Source organism: Diadema setosum, chromosome 2 (assembly GCF_964275005.1).
Source record: "Diadema setosum chromosome 2, eeDiaSeto1, whole genome shotgun sequence".
NCBI lineage: Eukaryota > Metazoa > Echinodermata > Echinoidea > Diadematoida > Diadematidae > Diadema > Diadema setosum.
The window spans coordinates 24522131-24543094 of record NC_092686.1 but is presented as its reverse complement, the minus strand read 5'-3'; the positions used below and the strand labels follow the sequence as shown (position 1 = coordinate 24543094).

Sequence of the window (20964 nt, the reverse complement as noted above, 5' to 3'; positions counted from 1 at the left end):
AGAAGATTATTTGTGGAAAACACAAATACATGTAGGCCCTACATATCTTGACAATGATAAGATGATCATATATTTCTCTAATAGAATTACGGCAGTATTTTGGTTTTGTAGTTTTGGGTAATTAGTATGTAATATTTGATATGGATTGGATTTGAAGGGTTGTACGGCTAGCTGTTTATCAGTACATGACATGATTATGTTGAATCTTACAGGCTCTCATGCGCCGAGAGTAGCAGTGATGATAGATATGGCACATTATAAATGTGCTTTAGTATTATTATTATTATTATTATTATTATTATTATTATTATTATTATTATTATTATTATTATTATTATTATTATATCATGTAATATGGCAGCTCATCTGAGAATGAGCCTCATGGTATCACATGTATGAAGGCGGTGCACATATTCACAAGCTTAATCAGTTAGATGTTTCCAATCAAAAAAGGGGGTGGGGTATGTACTTCACTCAAAGTATCTAGTCCTGTTATAATTTCACCGTGATGTGAAAGATGCCTTGGTTATTTTGCAATCGCTGTGATACGTTGGGAATACATTGTCATAATTTTTTGCAAATGTTTGCTTTCATTAGTCAAATAGCTAAATCTGAAGAATTAGAAGGCATTGCTAGATGTCATGGATATTCACCCATATCTGTCATGAAAATTCACCCATGTGCCGAAAAGAATATATGCATCATCTGAGGGAAGACATCAATAATCTCACATCACCAGAAATATATACCACATAATAATAATTGTACTTTGTCTAGTAAACTAACATCAAAGATGAATGTCCCACACCAAGAGCCTTTGAAAGAAGTAAGAATATGTTGATCAATAATAAAGGGATAATGATTGAGATGAGGATTGAGCTTTTAACTTTTTGTGAGATACTATAAGTAACCACTTATGAAATGTTACAAAGTATACAATTTTAAGAGGAATTTAGAGTTTACTTGATAAAAATCTGTTTTAAAATGTCTGATATCAAACACACACACACACACACACACACACACACACACACACTCACACACACAAGGATAAAATATCAAGCAAATTAAAGCAATCTTAATGGTGGGTTCCACCTTTTGTCAGGATCCTTTTGTTTTGGATTATCTTGGCCATTTCAAAACCAATTTTCATTTAATAAAGTTCAAGAGGTTTTCCTCTGAGTTTTCTCGTTATATCTCACAAAATAAATAAATAAATAAATGAAATGCCGGAAACCTGAAACTCTGTCTCAACCAAAACTATATTACCCCTTTAAAGTTTTTTGTTTTTTTGTTTTGTTTTGTTTGTTTTTTTTTTTGTTCGGCTATATAGCATAAACATTGTTGCAAATCATAGAGCAAGAAGAATTGGTACAGGCTTAAAATACAAGTGTAACCATTAAACGTATAACCCCCCCCCCCCCCAAAAAAAAAAAAAAGAAAAAAAGACAACAACAACAACAATTGTTAACAACAAACAAGCAAACAAACAAACAAACAAATAAACAAACAAACAAACAAAAACTACCGGCATCTTAAGAGAGGGAGAGAGAGAGAGAGAGAGACGGAGAGAGAGAGAGGGAGAGAGAGAGAGAGAGAGAGAAAAAAAAAAAAAAAACAGGGAAATTTTTATGGGTTTCGGATACCATCGATTGTTATACCCAAAAATAATTGATCGATCGAGGCACAGTTGTCAGGGACGCGTCGAATATCGAGTTGAACCAACTGTCTGGAAAATGGCGTTTGACACTTCAAATCAACCCGTTTTACTCGCGGTTGAAGCTGAGGCGTATGTACAGGCACTTCAAGTGTATCGTATTCAAGACATTGGAAGTGCAAAGTGAGTCAATAATGTATTCCTATTACTATTAGATTGATTGTGAGAGCATAGATATCTATACCACTCTTAATCAACTCAGTCCCATGCATTGAAGTACATGTATGTTCCAGTAGAGACTGTCTATGCTTTTTGTCAGAGATGCCAAATTTCTAAAACTGGCTAGGATAGGAGTGAGAAACTGCTATTTAGCGACGCTGCAACCAAAGAAGGGGAGAGGGAGATGAGAGGAGCGTTTGTACCCATCCCCATATAGTCTATATTGCTCTCATGATTCTCCCGTTATGGAAGATGGTCCTGCAAAGTGCAAGCAAGACACCATTCTGAGCTGAGCATTTTTCCCCCGAATTTTGGTCGAGGGTCAATGAGTCTAATGGCTGAATCTTTAGAAACCTCTTTGGATTAGACTATTTATTCTGAAAGGAAAAAATTCCGCACGGTACAGTCATGTAGGTATCCTCTAACCATTAGGCGTCAAGCTGACAGTGAAAGGTAGTAAACTAGTATCAAGGTAAGAGCACCAGTAAATTTATTCGGTCAGCTACCGGTATTACTATTCGGTCACTTATCACTAGTCAAAAGTGCAGAATCATCGCTAGAACCACTTTCCAAAAGCGTGCACGGATATTGCCCAGTTTTAAGAGTACATGTCGGCGAAAAAGCGCTAAAAATAAAAAAAAATAGGCCATTCTCTCACAGGATTTTTTGCTTATCGCAAGCTTGGAGTGTGATGGTATCCTCAAAAAACGCAAAAGGAAAACAAAATTTCCGTACGAGCCGATACATTGTCTCATTGTACAAGGGTTGAATGCAAGTGCCGAGTCCCCAGTATTCGGTCACCAACGGGGGCCGCAACATCCCCGATGCAATTTTGCGCCAAAAAGGTAGTGCGCGTGCGCGTTTTTCAGCTGCTTTGAACACTTATTGACTTTGAACGCGCATATCGCGTGACCGAATACTGGTGCCGGTGACCGTATACTGGGGAATTTTCAAGGTGATATATTTTGCGATTTTGTGAAATTCTGTGTCATATTTAACAAAATGAAAATTGAGATTAAAGAAATTTGATATATTTCACATACGGTACATTGCTGTAGATATGATGTATGTATATATGTATTATTTTAGTTTGAAAAATATTGCAAAAAAGCTTAAGTGACCGAATACTGGGGATGTTACCCTAATACTAGTAGGCCTACTAACCATGGCATGATTACCGAACCATGGCGTTAACCCTACCGCGTGGTCCGAGCGCAAAGCTGCCACCAGGGTTTTCTACGGTAGGAGAGTGGATCTTATCACCGCTGCACTGGATTTTTTTTTTCCATCTCTCAATTCCATAAAATTTCAGCCAAAAATGACACCAGTTATTCACAAAATCCTGAAAATTATGAATTCGGGAAAATTATGAAAATCATTTACTACGATTTTTGTAAATTAAATGGACTTCAATACCCCGCTCCAAAAAGTTGTCTTTTTGCGCAGTGTAAAATCGCATTGTACTGTATACGCCATATATTTCGCGAGTCTAAATTTTCACGAATCGGGACTTCCCGACAATTTTGTGAGTGGTTAAATTCGCGATCATGGAGTCCTGTACTGAACAGAGAAATATATACGCGTACGTCACATTCATATCGGCATTAGAGTCAATATTTTCGCATGTTTTTAATTTCGCGAATAGCGGCTGACTCGCGAAATTCACAAAAATAAAAACCTCGCGAAATATTTGGCGTATACAGTAATTCTGGACATGATTTTTGCAATAAAATAATCAACATCTTTCGCACCTTGTCCTTGCAACCAGAATCACAATTCATACCCACGATTCATCGTACACATGCTTACCAAGTGGACGACAAAGAAAAAAATCAGCAAATGAAGCTCAAATTTCGTATTTTACAGTATCAAAATATCAAACTTACACATTTCGAACAGTTCACATGATAAAACCTTGTTATAAATTGACATACTTCTTCTAAATCTTGAGTTGAAATGTGAAGTTCTCGGTGTTTTTACATTTGCAATTTCGGTCCATACAACGCTCTGTAATGCTAACCTTCGACCTCCCGCGCATATTGAATGTCATTAATACGCAAAAATTTGTGCGTCCTGAATTACCATGCTGTCCGGTAATACAATACCTGTATACAAGGCCAAAAATTTAGACTCGTTAAGTATATGGCGTATACAGTACCCTGTCCAGAGTACACATATTTCAGCATATTCAATCCAGATCCGTGTTCTGATTCCATCTGATACGATCTAATGCTATAGCCTATATACTATGATGGTACACCAGAGCATCTTAATCTAGAGGCGTTTCTCATATTTTGATAAATGTAGGAACATACAACTATCAGAAAATAACTTTGGCTCAGTCATTTTTCACACTTGTCCTGTTGATAGGAAGATTGTAGCAGCATACATTAATGAGCATGATGCACATGATTTCACTTCTTGCAATATCTTGGGTGTGTCTCAGGAATGGAAATTGCACGCTTCTGTAACTTAAATGCTTACATTGTATTTCTTTTCTTTTTTTTTAAACACAATTTGTATCACTGTCATCAACTGAAGGGACTAACACACTAATTGTGGAAGACTGGACTATGTCAGTCTGGAAATAATTTGAATTTTGCTATAATTTTCTTTTTTTGTTCAGCTGGATGAAACAGCATGAATATCTTGAGAAACTCAACATGCAAGCAGTGCTACATGCCTCGAGCAACCAGGATGAATTCGTCAAAGAGATGCTCATGACATATGAAAAGGTGAATTGCTCTCCTTGCTGCCCCGTTTGCTTGCTTTCACTTACCAACAGAATTAGCAATTAGTCATTATATGTTCAAGACTTGTGCAACAATCTACCCCTGAATGGAATGATCTACCCAGCTCCTTGGTTAATTCTAACTCGGTCAAAAAATTCCAAGATCTCCTTATGGGCCATTTCACAACAACCTCCGAGTAGGACCACATTCCTTCTCAAAACAAGCACGCAAGTCAGGATCATCTTCTTGAAGATTACAGAAGAAGGCAGGAAAGATATGTATTTGTCAGAAAGAGTACAAGCTATACTGTACAGTAATTAGTGAGGTGACATGAATGTCGCACGTGCATTGTTGATAGTCTGAAAGCCATCTTAATATCTTATAACAAGTTTCTTGCATTAAAAACCTCATTTTGCACTCAAAGAGACCTGAATCAAAGGGTGTTAAATATCACACATATACCTTATACTTGCATACAAGTAACAGACCAAACTTAAATTAAAAAAAGAGAGAAGAACCCAACAACAAACAAACAAAATATGATAGTTCTGATTTATCAAACAGAGTCATGAAGTTAATCTTGTTTTTTTTTTGGTGACATTGTGATAAAGACATTTCTCATATTCGTACACAAAGCAAAATGAGTATCATGTTGGCGACTGCGCACTCAAGTGGCTTGGATGATCCTTTCATGGTGCCCATTAAACACCATGGCCCGAATTCACGAAGGTGGTACATATGAAACCATGGTTTAAACCATGGACAAAAACCATGAAGCGCCAAGTGTCGTGCGGAATGTTTTGTTACGAAATTGGTCATTTCTTCGACAAAATGACCGTTGCGTTAACAAAATTATCATTTTGTGGACGAAATGTTCATTTAGTTATAAAATGTCATTTCATTACAAAATAATCATTTCATCGACGAAATGACTGATTTTGTAACAAAATATTCCTTGCGACACTTGGCGCTCCATGGTTTTTGTCCATGGTTTAAACCATGGTTTCATTTGTACCATCTTCATGAATTCGGGCCTATATAGTTAAATCCATGATGCAGAGGGTTGTCAGTATACATCCATGCTGCTCAGTTTTTCGTTACTCTTTTACTTGCATTTACTGCATTCACTCATTGCCACATTCTCCTTTGGGCTACTCTCACTGTACATGTACATTGAGTCACCGAAAGTGTAGTATGCACTGTGTATATGCAGTTCCTTGAACAACACCGTTTGAAATGCTTTTATGCCTGCATTCTCCAGATACCTGTGGGCAGAAGAATACTTTTGCTAAAAGTGTATGTGAAAGAAAATAACTGTAGACTCTTATAAAGCACTCATTCTACCTAAAAAGATTAAGTCATGTGTTTTCTCTTGCAGATTCCCACCTTGATTCAGGAGTTACTTGCCATTGAAGTTTGGAAACAGAAAGTCTTCTCTGTCATCCAGAGAATGAACTTTGAACCCAAGACCACTTTCCCTCTGTACATGACACTGTACCATGAGGCCACCCTAGCAAACCTGCTGGAAACTGTCTTGTATCATAAGGTAAGCTGCATTCTTTTGCGCTTTCCTGATTCTATATAATTTCCTTGTACATTTCAGTACAAGTACATTAATGACCAGGCTACATATGTGACCCAAATGAGATATTCACAAAAGCATAACAGTGAATTAAGAATGACTGAATATTGACTGACGATATAATGTAAAGTTCTGTCTTCCTTGTACTGTATGTGAGTATCATGTATGTCCCCTAAGCCAGATCATCTGGCAATTGAGATAAGTTCAGATTTTGGTAGATAGTTTAATTTCCTGTAGTGAAAGATATAGAAAATGCTGTTTGTCTGTTTTCTGTCATATATCATTGACCATTTCAAGCAATATGCAATTCATAGACTCTCATTCCCCTATTGCCAGGAGCCATGTGAATCTACCGAAGATTGTGCCCTGGATCTGGTGGATTATTGTCATCGGAAAATCACAGATTTAATAGCCAGGTAAAAAAAAAAGAAATCACAATGTTTTGATTGTAAATGATTTGGTGTTAAAAGAAGAACTGCCAATGAGAATGTGTCCATGAAAGTATTTAGTATGTCTTTACTTCATTCCAGAAAAACAAAATAGAGGTAACAGTTTGTGAAAAATATTGTTTTTAATTTGATTTTAATACCTTGCAGATATGCGGAATTTCTCCATCTCTGGAACTCTTAATGATGATGTGTTGTGTCTTATGGGGAAAAAAAAGAAGATGGTGCCCTAGTAAAGCCCGTGCTGTCAAATCAAACAATCATATCAAGAGATCAAAGGATTTTATTATTCAAACCTATGCCAATCAGATGTCTCCATGATGAGCTCATGTGAAAGAAAGAAAAGGAGAAAAAAAAAGTATCCACATGAGAGTTTAACAGAACAAATAAGATTATGAGGTGATGACGTAATCAGTTTTTCAAAATAAAGAATGAAATGCTCACTTCTGATGTATTATTTTTTTTTAACATTGTCTGTTATGATCAGAATTTTTCATTATACATTTGATATCCCTTTTGATTGGAATCAATGATTCAATGTATAGACCTGAAAGTAAAGAGCTTGCGCCCTCTACATTTGACTCTAGAAAAATGTTGCAGATCTCGAATGCTAGTGACGTACAAAAACAAAGCTGGCAAAGCTCGGGGGAAAAATAATATTTTTGTTTCAGAAGCTTCCCCATGAGATGTCTGTATTTACTACAATGTATCTCCCACCTGTGTTTTTCTTTTCTTTTCTTTTTTTCTGTACATGTATTCCTTGTTGGCACAGATTTCCAAGCAGATGTGTTTTATGATAAGATTAGCAAATATTTCATGAATCATGTTTGCGACCATAAGTTTGGCATTACATAAAAATAATCTCCTTTTTTTCCATCTGCCGTGAACAAATTTTTCACATGATTTTACTGCTAAAACTCTTAATAACGTCTTAAAGAGATTGTGTGAATAAATTTATTCCTTGTGAACAGACAAGAACAGAAAATGCATGAAGAAGTGGAATCAAAACCGGACACCAAGCATGCAGAAGAAAGATCAGCTATGGAGGTAATTTACATATTTTCTTACCCGTGTTGCAAGTTTATACTAATAAGACATATTGTTTATGGAAAAAACAGGATGTGGTACAAATGCCATCAAGCGTAGACTATCAAACAAATGATGCCATTTAATTCAGTTTGGTGTAATGGGTAATTATAAAAAATAATAGAGAATTTGGGATTAGCAGTGACAGCATTTGATTCATATACATGTAGACATGAAATGCATAATGACACAGAAAATTGATTGTAAGCCGATACTTAGAACAATGCATCATATGTCTTATCTGTTTTCTCCTTTATTATTCTTGAAACCTTGTGTGTCTACTGTGAAGGATTATAGCATTCACAAGTGATGATAATTTTTAGAGACAAGAAAAGAATACCATCGTGATGTTTAATGAATGAAACAGTCCCAAACAATTATAATTTTACAGGACTAGACAGAGCAGTACGTTGCATTTTTTTTTTTAATGAAAATGCAAGATAAAGGATTTTTCTCATCGTGCATCAAATCCAACTCCTTCTTGTGCAATCGTTCCTCACAGGAGTTAAAGGGGCAGGAGCAAAAGTTGCAGTTTGATATCGCCGTGAAGGCAGTATCTATACTGAGATACATCACAGACCATTTATCAAGGTGAGTGATTTTCTTTGGTCCAACTTTACACAAACAAGAAGAAAAGTTTTGATAGTCTGCTTACAATGATTTATTACATTTATAGATGAAATGAGGCAGTTATAATAACTGTGTGGGTTCTACTGCAGGTCAGAATTTTAGTTTTCATGGTGAAAGCAGTTTCTCACAGTTTGTTTGTTTTTTATCTTCTTGTATTTAAAAATGCATATGAGGAAACAGTATTTCCTCATGCATTTTTAAACACTTTCGGAAAGTGAGTGTCAACATATTACATACCATCTCAGATATCTGTAATTGAATTGCATTTGACATTTTACATTTCTAATGCACAAGCTAAAGATACTTGTTTACTGTGTAATAGAATCTGATGCCTAGAGGGTGTGCAGGTGTATATAAATTATGTGGAAGTGTTTATGTAGTATGCAATTACTATGCATGCGTGTCAGCAAAAGTGTTTTCGTAGTGTTTGTGATTTCTTTTCAGTATAATTAAAGTGAAAGTATTACTGCAACAACAACAACAATAACAAATTATGTTATTTTTGCCATATATAACTTCACTTCCTCCAGCCTCCCACTCAGTGTGACAACAAGAATCCTCAACACCCTAGATATCCCAAGTCTCCTGGTTCAACTGGTAGAAGACCCTCCCTGGACCAAATATGAGGAAGGTAATTCCTTCTCCTTCTGCAATGCTGCTACTCTAACTCTGTGCAACCAATGTTATTTTCCCCCATACTGCTGTTGAAAGTGATAATAATGATGATGGAATTACTTATATATGTTTTTCATGGTAAATGTTAGTGTTTTGATAGAAAATAATCATTTAATTACTCTGATATTTGTAATGAGCCTTCCTTTTTCATTGGTACAATGTGCCTGGTTGATACACTGCTTAATATTGCTAGTCACCATGAGCGTCAGCATCATCTGCCCGTTTTCTAGTGCATGGGTGTGTGGTTAGGGCATGACCACCTCATCTGGTTTACATCCATCTCTTTGCGTGGCGAAGCAAAATGTGATCATTTATGTGAATGAGTTGTGGCTCTCTCACACATGGGACCCCAATTTTATGTCTCATCTGAAGGGCAGAGGGTTTTACGTCCTATTAGATGGGACTGCATAATAGCACACAGCATTGCTCAGTTAGACTCATTAGCTCATATTCTCAAAGGTGGTTTAGATTTAGTCCATGGTTTATGCAGATTTCTTTTTTTTTTTTTTTATTAATGCACATGACAGACAATTAACGTACAGCAACAGACATCAAATAGTAACCACACGTTGATATTTGTGTGTGTAAGGTATGCCTATTTCACACTTGCTTTACCTGATACTAGTAGTCCATGAACTAGATTTGAACCATTGTTTTGTAAACCACCTTGGTGAATACAAACCTACATGTCTCAAACCAGAGCCATTTGTAATGGTGACTGTTCATGAGTGCTGTTATGATGGATTACCCCCTTCAATTATGATACTACCATGTTGATATTGATGGCGTGATATTTACAGATTTTCCATCCCGCATCTCGCATCTTGCAGTTGCAGTTCCAGACCCAGATATACTCCATGAGGCCTCAATGGGCTGATTAGTTTTGGGTGAACTCCCTCAAGGCATCCTTGAGGGAGACATCCCAATCAACTGCGCAGATGCAGTCAAATTGCATTAGTGTTTATTCAAAGTGCTAGATTAGAAACCAAAGCAAAGGAAGCATAAGATTGGGACTGCCGTCACCATCAAAAACACCTCTGCATTCCTTCAAACCCCTCCCCCCTGTGCACCCACAACCCGCCCTGCAGGCAAGCTGTCCAAGTATGTGGATGGTAAGTGGCAGGAGGTGGCCCCGAGTGAGCGGCTGACCCTGACGAGACTGGAGGGCCAGGTCTGGATCGCCCTCTTCAATCTCCTCATGGGGCCCGACTGCCAGCAGAAGTATGCCTTCAACCCCCACAACAAGAGTCAGATACTCAAGGTATGTTTGTCAAAAGCTTGTAGCCAGTGTTCCTGTGATAACATTTGTGTCTGATTCTTAAAAAAAAAAAAAAAAAAACTAACAACAATAAGGAGATGGTTTCTCCACAAAGCTGTAATTGCTAACATTCAAAGAGAATGCCTCCTCTGGCTCTAGCAAAAAAAAAAAACAAAAAACAAAAAAAAACAGTAATGATAATAAATGAATAAATGAATGAATGAACAAATGATTGAATGAATGAATGAATGAATGAAATATCAGCACAGATTTGTGAAGGTATTTTTCAGTCACAATCATGGTTTATGTTTAGTCTGTAGACTAAAACACATATGTAAGAGGCTTCATTGTCTATGCATTCATCAGAGCAGGGAGGTGGAAATTCTCTTTCCACCTCCCTGATCAGAGTGCTTTCATTTTTGGATATTTGTTTGCCAAAGCAATTTGTCTTGCTCATTTACAAAAATGAAGAGCCAATACAGTAGACACTGTAGTTACCATGACAACAAGTGCAATAGTCTTACTGCTAATATGGTCAAATAAGGATGTGTGAGTTTATATGGTTAAATAAGGAAAGTATGATTGTCTTTTGAGAGTATTGTAGATGAGCCAAGATTTTGTTGTTTTGCCTGCATGTTGCTCACTCTCTATATCTTAAAAAGGTAAAAACTTGATTAAAACTTGATTTCACCCCATAGCTGAGGTCTCACCTCACTGAGGTGCTGCTTGATCAGATCCCAAGCCTGTGTGACCTCCAGCGTTACCTTGGCAACCTATCCATGATGGAACCGCCCCCTGCCAAGACGGGCATTGTGCTGGAGCAGGTGAGAACAATGGGGGGGGGGGGGGGGGGGGGGAGGGTAATCCTGTCGCAGACTAGATATCATACACCTTCCTTCATCTCAAAGAATTTTGTGTTGTTTATCAATGTGTTGTCTTTATTGCCCACACTCGAGCTAAATTATTATCTTTTTAATGCTATTGATCATTCTTTATAAAATGGTTATATAGATCCTTTATTTATGAAATGATTGGTTGAATGCAATCACATGACTAGTCTTTTCTTTTGCCTAATATGCCCACAGTTTTTACCATTGACCACATATTAATGACCAGTACTAACGACTGCTCACAGATATGTACATGACTGAGACTTGCTGTAATTGCGCTCACTGACGTACATTGTACATCACAGTTGCATACTTACAAGCGGTGTGCACTCAATCAGTTACAAGCGCGTGCTCAATCATTGAACAAGTTGTAATCACTTTATAAAACAAGTTCTAAGTTCATGTTCGGTATGTTTAGAGCATTTCCTCGGACATCGTGCCCCTTGAGAAAACATGTAGCTGAACAATACTTACCCATAAAGGTAAATGAAAAGTAGTAGAACCATTTTATAAAACAAATAATGCACAGTTTTATGTTCAGGACATTACTGGAGATGCAGCTAACTGTCAGGTATTCACAGCATTGTGCAACATTCACTTAGCTGCACCTCAGCTTACACTGTTGTAAATACCCTAGAGTGCACTGCATCTCCACCAACTTACCTCACCTCAGTGTGCATTATTTTTATACTACTCCATGTGCTAACACACGTTTGCTCAATGTAAGATTTTTGCAGCCTGAGGGCATTTATGGCAATTCAAAATACAGGGAAACAAAGTTATGTAAGTATTTGCCTTTCCTTCATCCCCAGATGAATAGAAGACTTCCTCAATCATGTGGTGATAAGACATGAACAGTAAAATCTGTTTATATTCCCAAATTTCAATATTTACATTTCTGACAAGTGATTCTCTTAAAAATCAAAGATTAATTTTATACTAGTCCAATATCAAATACATGCGTTAGTTTTATGGCAGTCATTATCCGCAGAGTCATATAATTTTGTTTGATTTCCTCACCACGGAGTTTAGATGACAATATCTGCTACACTAATGAGTAATTGTAACATTTAGCTGACCTCCTTTTAATAGATTTGATTGAAATAATGTATAATTTGTTGTAATTCATTGGATATTCTTTTTTCTTTTTCTTTTTTAAATGAGTTGTGCATAGGATATGTGGATATTGAACCCCTTCTTGTGTGCTGCCAAGAAACATCACTGTCTTGACTGCCAATGGAATATGTCAGTTTTTGAAGATACATTGTACTTTTGTAAATTCAAGGATCACGGCGATTAGCAGTCATGCCAGCAGTAAAGTTTGTATGACAGAGGAAATATAACACATAATCTCCATCTCGAAGATTGTCCACAGCAGGAGGCAAGCAAGTTACTATATATGCCAAATATTTTGTGAGGTATTTATTTTCCTGAATTTGTGAGTCAGGGGCTATTCGCGAGTTTAAAAACACACGAAAATATTAAATCTGATCCTGACATGAATGTGACGTGCATGCATTCATTTCTTAATTCAGTACTGTACTCCACAAGCCTGAATTTAACCACTCGCAAAATTGTCGGGAAGTCCCGACTCACGAAATATGAGACATGCTAAAAATATGGCATATTAATAACTCACAGAATTGGAGCGCCGGAGAGATGGTCATGCTTAAAAAGTTGCCATGCAATATTTGCTGCTTTCCATGGGCAGGTGCCAGAAATCCGGGACAGGCTGCTGAGAGAGAATGAAGGCAAATGGAAGGCCATTGCCAAGCATCAGGTGAAAACCTGCTTCAATGCATCCTCCCAAGCTATGAAGGAGCAGGCTAAATTGTGAGTATTGGTATATTAGAGGGGTGTGTTAGCTTTGCTGCCTATGAGTGCACTCTTCAGTCATCTACTGTGTGTGCCAAATATTTCGTGAGGTGTTTATTTTTGCAATTTTCACGAGTCTGGTGCTTTTCACAAATTTAACAGCACCCGAAATTGTGATTGCGATTGCAATTTTAGTCACTCAAGAAATTGGCGGGAAGTCTTGATTCGCAAAAAACTAGACTTGCTATATGGCGTAGACAGTAAACTCCTGAGGGCCATGCCACTCCAGCGCTCTTATGTAGTAGATGTACATTTACAAAGCATTTATCTCCTTTGATACCCTACTGTTGAAATAACTTTCTTTTTTTTTCTTTTTTTAATGCCTCCACCATGAATCGTCATCGAGGCAAAACATTTTTGGGTTGTCCATCCATCTGTAATCGATTTTGTTAAAGATGTAACTTAAGAACCAGTCGAGATATCCAAATGAAACTTAAGTGGCATATGTATGTCTGAGTGGGCAGTGAGACGATAAACTTGGAACAAGTACCTAGGCTGTGAATTCTGACATTGTCAGGTTTAAGTAATCCAAGATGGACAAGACTTCATTTTGGGTGAGAAAGAGATTGTTCATGCAGAGATGAGAAGATGTGTTGTAACACATTTTATTTTATTTTTGTGTTGGTCAAATTACACCGTCTGTATTTGAAGATGGCTATTGCTGATCTGCAGTTTTTAACAGACATGTCAGAAACACAAAACTAGTTGGGATTCATATATGTCATCTACTATTATCTGGGCAAGGACACTACCACCAAGCTATCCCTGGTTGCCGGCAATGACTCAATGAACTTGGAACGAATTCCCAGGCTCTGAATTCCGACATTGTTCTTGTCATCCAAGTTGGACAGGGCTTGCTAACAGTTGTTAAGCGAGGGAAGAGATTATTTATACTAATGTTAAAATACAGAGGATGTAATTTTGGAAAAAATCTGTTACAGGTATCAATTTTTTTCATAGTTAGTGGACTTCTTTAGTCTCACATACCATCTGTCATGTTATTTTTCAATCTCTGTCTTTGAAACCATGTCAAACTTATTTTCATTAAAGTAGCAAAATTGTATTACAAGGACTGGCCCTTTATGAATGGTATTAGTACATATGAAATAAACTTACTGCCATCCTTAGCCAGATTTTGTCTTTTTTTGTGTGTGTGCAGATTTGCAGATATGTACAACTTTGATGTGCTTGAGTCGCTGATAGCAGAGCCACCAAAGTGCGCCCTCTGTGGATCGCCAGCTGCCCACAGGTGTTCCAGGTGTCGCAATGAGTGGTATTGTAGGAGGTGAGTGTGTCACTCCAAGATCAGACCCTATCCTACATCTTTGTCGCAAGATAATGTCAGTGTGGGCATTAAGAGCAAAATATATCCCCCACCCCTAGGTAGTTGATTTGCAGGCATGGGAAAAAAGATGCAGGCCAGTGACTATGACAGCAACATGTGACAGACATGTAGAAATTGTGACCATTTCAGTGTCTAAAGATCCCCTCACATTTATTTACGTGTACAAAACCAGATTGAAGTTCAGTCTAGAACTATCAAGTCTTCTTGGCCACTCACGAAGTAAGGATTTGACGAAATTTGTTTTTTAATTAGATTGATGAAACAGTGGGTTGATTACCTGGTACAAACTGCCCACCAATAAATCGATGAATTAAAGAAGTCAGTTGGTCTGGTATGGATTTTTCCTGGATGCATAAGTCGCAGCACTCACAGTTGCAATGCTGGAGATACCCACTCATTCAAATGTGTTGTCAGTAGTCAAATGGCGAATGCAGTAAAGCAAATGAAAGTAACCAGAATACAGGTGTATGTACATGTACATGATGTTAGCTGTGTTTGGTTCAAAATGAAATCCATTTATCCTTTTATTCTGAATTAGCAACAAAATGGTAGCATGATAGTAACAGCAATATAGCCCTCGGGATTTCTATGCTTTTTTGTTGTTGTTGTTCTTGTTGTATACACAACAACGCTTTGTTTGAAGAATATCTGTGTGCAAAGGGTCACCAAAATGACAAGCTTGACGTGCAACCTTCTCCGCTTCCTGATTTTGCAGGGAATGCCAGGTGAAGCACTGGCCAAAGCACAAGACAGCGTGCAACCTCATGTGGGAGACCGAGGAGAGACTAAAAGAGACAGCCACGGGCAGCTAACGTTTCCCCAGCCCCGGCAATGCATGAAGGAGTGCAACCTGGCACTGGTTTTACTTGCAAACAAATGTTTGACAATGATGCAAACTTTTCTTGTGACCTATTGACAGTGCAACAAGGGCTATTTTTCATGGAGATTCGCCGATTGTTGGAAACCTATGCAACAATGCAAGTCTGTATATTTTGAGGAGGGCGCCTGAATTGTTCAACTGAGTTGTTTTCAGGTGATCTTTGCATGGAACAATCCAGCTACGATTGACACCTACATGTCTTTGCAGTACTAAAATCATCACCGTCCACCCATGTTTATCATCTCTACTACAGTGAAACCCCGTTATAACGAGTTCGGTTATAACGAGGAACCGCTTATAACGAGGTGATCCCGTCGGTCCCGTTTTCCTTTGCGTGTAAACCTATGGCAGAACGAATCGGTTGTAACGAGATTCCGGTTATAACGAGGACAATTTCGGTGCATCATGATAAAGAAAAACATAAGCAATTTGATCGGATATAACAAGGTTCCATTTCTTGACTAAATTGCCGCTTTCAAACTCGCGACAAACAAAACACTGAAAACCGAATTCACGCTATCCACGTCTTTTTCCGTTTTGCAGAGAACCGTTCCTTCCATGTTTTCTTCTAAATCACGCGATAAGACACAGGAATGCCTTCCGATGTTCCTACTAAATCATTAAACATAATCATTCGATTTTCTTTTCCGCGAGATAGGCGTGCGTGATATTAGGGCAGACCACACCGCAACGAGAAAAAAAAAAGATAACGCATTCAAAAACTTTTCATGTAGCGACACTTGTGGCCAAAAATGAACAATTGGAATGCGTGTGCAACTCATTATTATATCCTTTCCATTTTTAGTTCCGACTTCCAGTTCTTTTGCTGCTTAGCAAATATGAGTGTGGATGATTAAAGCCAAAACAATTAATGAAATCATCGCGATCCCGTCGGGTGACAGTAGCGTAAAAATAGTTGAATAACGCATGTTAACCTCCTTAATCGGTGTTCAGAAAAAGAAACAAACGCATTTATTAATTTAAATAGATCTGGATTTGTTCATTATCATTTAACAAATGATAATTTAAATATGAGTGTGTATGATTAAAGCCGAAATAATTAATGAAATCATCGCGATCTCGTCGGGTGACAGTAGCGTAAAAATAGTTGAATAACGCATGGTAACCTCCTTAATCGGTGTTCAGAAAAAGAAACAAACGCATTTATTAATTTAAATAGATCTGGATTTGTTCATTATCATTTAACAAATGATAATTTAAATATGAGTGTGTATGATTAAAGCCGAAATAATAAATGAAATCATCGCGATCTCGCCGGGTGACAGTAGCGTAAAAAATAGTTGAATAACGCACGTTAAACCTACATAATCGGTGTTTGGAAAAAGAAACAAACACATTTAACAGTTCAAGGATGTACAAAACGCAAAGAGATTTTCGAAAGAAAATAAAGAACGCATTTTTAATCCCGTCGGACGCAACGATCATACATTGTATAAAATTACAGCCGAAATGATTCATGAAATTATCGAATTCCCGCTGGGCTCAAACAGCGTAAAATACCTCTCAACGCATGTATGTTACTCTGAAATTATCGCGATCTCGCCAGGTGACAGTAGCGTAAAAAAATAGTTGAATAACGCATGTTAACCTAAATCAGAAAAAGAAACAAACGTATTAGTTTGAATAGATCTGGGTTTATTCTTTTTATTCTTTTCTTATTCTGGGTTTGTTCATTATCACAATTTTAACACTGCATTTCACAATGAAGATTTTTCTTTCTTTCAGAAGATGGTCTGTGAGGTATAGATTTGCTCAAAAAGGATCACAACGTAACCTTCCACATTCAATCCTGTCGCATATTTTTCAAGGACGGATGTACAAAACGCGAAGAGATTTTCGGAAGAAAAATAAAGAACGCATTTTTAATCCCTTCGAGCACAATGATCGTACAAGATTCAAGCTGAAATGATTCATGAAATCATCGCATTCCCGCTGGGCACCAACAGCGTAAAAATACCTCGCAAGTTATGGTAAACAACGCCTGTATTTTACTCTATTTGCGCTGGTGTTAGGAAAAATTAACAAACAAGAATTACAATAAAGAATTATCTCATTTCATCCCCTACTTTTTCGTCTAATTCACAAATAATTTCCCTTTATTATCTCAATAATAATGATCCATAATTGTGTCATAACAACGCAAAGGATGCTCTTAAGTTTCTTTCATTGATGGGTATATTCCGATGTCGTGCTTATGTTTTTCTTTGCTTTTGATGCGTACGGTTATAACGAGTCCCACGGACCTCGTTATAACGGGGTTTCACTGTATAACCAGTGATGTTGCTACTAAACCTACTTTGTTATCAGAATTCTGTATTGGCTGTTTTTTGTTTTGTTTTTTGTTTTTTGTTTTTTGTTGTTTTTTTGTTTTGTTTTTTGCTACATGAAACATAGTAATTCTAATTCGTGCGTCAGTGAAGGGCAAGAGTTTGTACTATCTACCCATTAGAAACTGAATGTCATATCCTTACATTTGCTGCTCATGATCCTAGTTCTACAAGGATACAGAATATATTCCACAGTCAAAATCAGCATCAGTGACTTTCTTGTTGTTTTAATTCTTTCTTCTTTTTTATGTGCAGGAAAGATGTGTAAATTTTCAAAGTGAATCGATAGAATGTCATATTTTGTCAGCATTCATTGTGTATTTGTTGTATCTGTCTTTCATGACAAACACTGTATTCACCAAAGAGTATGGTGGTGTAGCATCCAGTGGATGATCAATCGATAATGTTTCTAAAGAATGTATATTCACATGCAAATATATATATTTGTTCATTTGTGCTTATCAAAAACTGCCAGAGCATCACACAATATTTTTTGAAGGGGAAGCTGTGATGAAGAGAATGATGTTTCATCGATCAATTACATTCTGGCTGAGACAAGACAATAACAAGAAAGTGATGAATGGTTTGAATTTTAGTTAGTCATCCGAAATAGTACCCTTTAGAGTTTCACACAAACTCTCATTGCATTTGCTTTTTTTTTTAATGACTCTGCTTATGAAATGGAAAAAAGTTTAATCTAACCCATCTGCTGAAAAAGATTTTTTCTTTTCTTGTTTACCCATCAAGCCAATCGGGGATGAACTGGTTTTTTTTTTTCTCTCTCTGTTTTGGGGGCCATAAGGACAGCTGATTTGCACATCAGATGTCAATGCAAAAGAAATTTGAGATGGGCAAGATAGAGTACAATTTATTGACATTTACAACATTCAAACATTCTAATCATTTGTCCCAAGTTACTCTTAACTTTTTCACTGGATTTGTTTTTTCCTAGGTGAAGTAACTTGTGAATATTTGTCTTTTAACATTAAATGGTCATACATGGCAGCATCATGCTTGAAAGAAGAACTTTTTCTATATTTCTCCTTGTTTCTGTAGCAGTTTTTTTTTTTCTGTGTACAGTATATTAACGTTCATGACCTACTAGACAACTGATAATAATAACAATAATGAAAATGATGATGATGATGAATGATAATAATAATAATAAAAATAATGATGATGATGATGCTAATAATAATAATGACAACAACAATACTATTAAATAAATAACACATAGGACTTAATACTGGCATTTCTGTGTGATACACACAGATCATTCTTGAAATCCTGAATTATTCTCGAAGTCTTCATCATTTTATCTGAAGGCAAATCTATAACACCAAAGTGTCTCTGTCTCGGTCTTTCTCTCTCTCTCTCTCTCTCTCTCTCTCTCTCTGGGTTCAAAGACAGTTACAGTGTATGTCAAATGTATGGTAATTATTAAATATAAGAGGAGGACAAAACAAATTACAAGACCACAATGGCTTCCAAGAGGTCTTTGTGTACTGGGACACTTTTATTTACACAGAAGGCAATGGAAAAATATTGATGTCCAGCATCATGGAGAAACCTGCAACCATTTTGACATTTTCAAAGATTTGCAATATACTGTATACGCCAAATATTTTGCGAGGCTGTTATTTTTGTGAATTTCGCGAGTCGGGTGCTATTCGTGAATTTAAAAACATGCAAAGATATTAACTCTGATCCCAACATGAATGTGATGTGCACGCATACTTTTCTCCATTCAGTAGTGTGCTCCACAGTCGCGAAATTTAACCACTCGTGAAATTGTCGGGAAGTCCCGATTCGCGAAAAATTAGACTTGCTAAATATATGGCGTATACAGTAACACACTCTGTTTTACATTTCTCTGTATTAGAACTTGTCTGAAATACTTAAAAAATCACAACATGAAATCACTCGATGTTCCACTGATCGGGCACATTAAAAGATAAGATTAAGACATAACAACAAAACAGTAGACAAGATATGATGCATTAAATCTTGGCTGGTCTTACAGCCTATTTTACAAAAGGCAGGAGAGTGCCTGGAACTATGGAATGCCACAACAAGGGGTTGCTGAGAGTGGCAATTTTAACTCATTTTCAAGTGAAATGCCGTGCCACATATATGTTGATCTTCATAAACAGTGGTAGCAAAGTTGTGCATTCATTCCAAGTTATAAAATCATTCAAATTTTGCATGTTTTCAAGAAAAAGTTTATCTAGGCCACACAACTGCATAAGCAAATTACTCGCAGTGATGATTTCATCACGCAAGGTTACAAACTTTCACTTAATTTCCTTCTTTTGGAATGAAAAATGAAAGATTTTATCGGTCAAATCAAATGATTATGATATTTTTTTTATAACTTATATGCCTATAAATCATAGGCAAAGTAAAATTGTGTTGTAATATCTCTATGTACAAACTGATGAGCTATGACATAATCTAATTTCAATACTGAGTTAGCACAAAAAGTAGGTAGAGGTTTTTACATGGTACATTGAAAATGCCCTTATTTTTTGTTGTTGGAACTGACAGGGCATACCTCAGCTGTCCACGGCAGCAGGCAAGGCAGCAGTCAGAAAAAAAAAAATAGAAGTAAACATTAGAAGAATATAAACAAGACTGTAATAATCATACATGTCCATGAAAGGGCACATAATTATTCTGTGTATAACAACAAAAGATAATAGCAATAACAACAACAAAAAGCTCTGTGTGATAATGAAGATCATAAACTACGAATACATCATTTATATGTGTGAGTGTGAGTGTGTGTTTTTTTTTTAGCATAATATTTCCTTTATTTAACGTATATGTCGGCCTTTTTACACAACAGGCCATTCTTGAGATATTACGATGGAAGAGGTTTGTAAGTCTCTGGAATCTTTAATACATTGTCACCAAATACAACATATTGCATAACTTTTACATAGATGCCTTTTATAGAAGGTGATCTAGGACAGTATAACAAGCTCTACAAGTATTTTGCAACATCTTATCTGGTTGTACTGAGTTTTATTTGTCATTGAATCACTTGGGCAAGTAAGTTCACTTTCTATCTAGGTCCACTTTAGACACAAAATAACCCATACAGGAAAAATCACCGACTGATCACATTGGCCCGAATTCACGAAGGTGGTACAAATGAAACCATGGTTTAAACCATGGACAAAAACCATGGAGCGCCAAGTGTCGCACGGAATATTTCGTTACGAAATTGGTCATTTCGTCAACAAAATGACTGTTTCGTTAACAAAATTATCATTTCGTGGACGAAATGTCCATTTAGTTACAAAATGTTATCATTTCGTTACAAAATAATCATTTCA

The 20964-nt window shown here is 36.8% G+C and overlaps 1 protein-coding gene across 1 annotated transcript; it reads left to right on the top strand.

The window, feature by feature from the left end:
• The first annotated feature begins 1690 nt into the window (after positions 1-1690).
• On the top strand, positions 1691-15519 carry LOC140241085 (zinc finger MYND domain-containing protein 10-like). The gene is made up of 12 exons (XM_072320855.1): positions 1691-1840; positions 4503-4611; positions 5987-6154; positions 6527-6606; positions 7608-7683; positions 8225-8313; positions 8883-8983; positions 10116-10288; positions 10984-11109; positions 12887-13008; positions 14210-14335; positions 15111-15519. Exons 1-12 carry the CDS (start codon positions 1737-1739, stop codon positions 15205-15207), a joined length of 1371 nt encoding a protein of 456 aa, XP_072176956.1. The 5' UTR covers positions 1691-1736; the 3' UTR covers positions 15208-15519.
• Positions 15520-20964: the final 5445 nt, after the last annotated feature.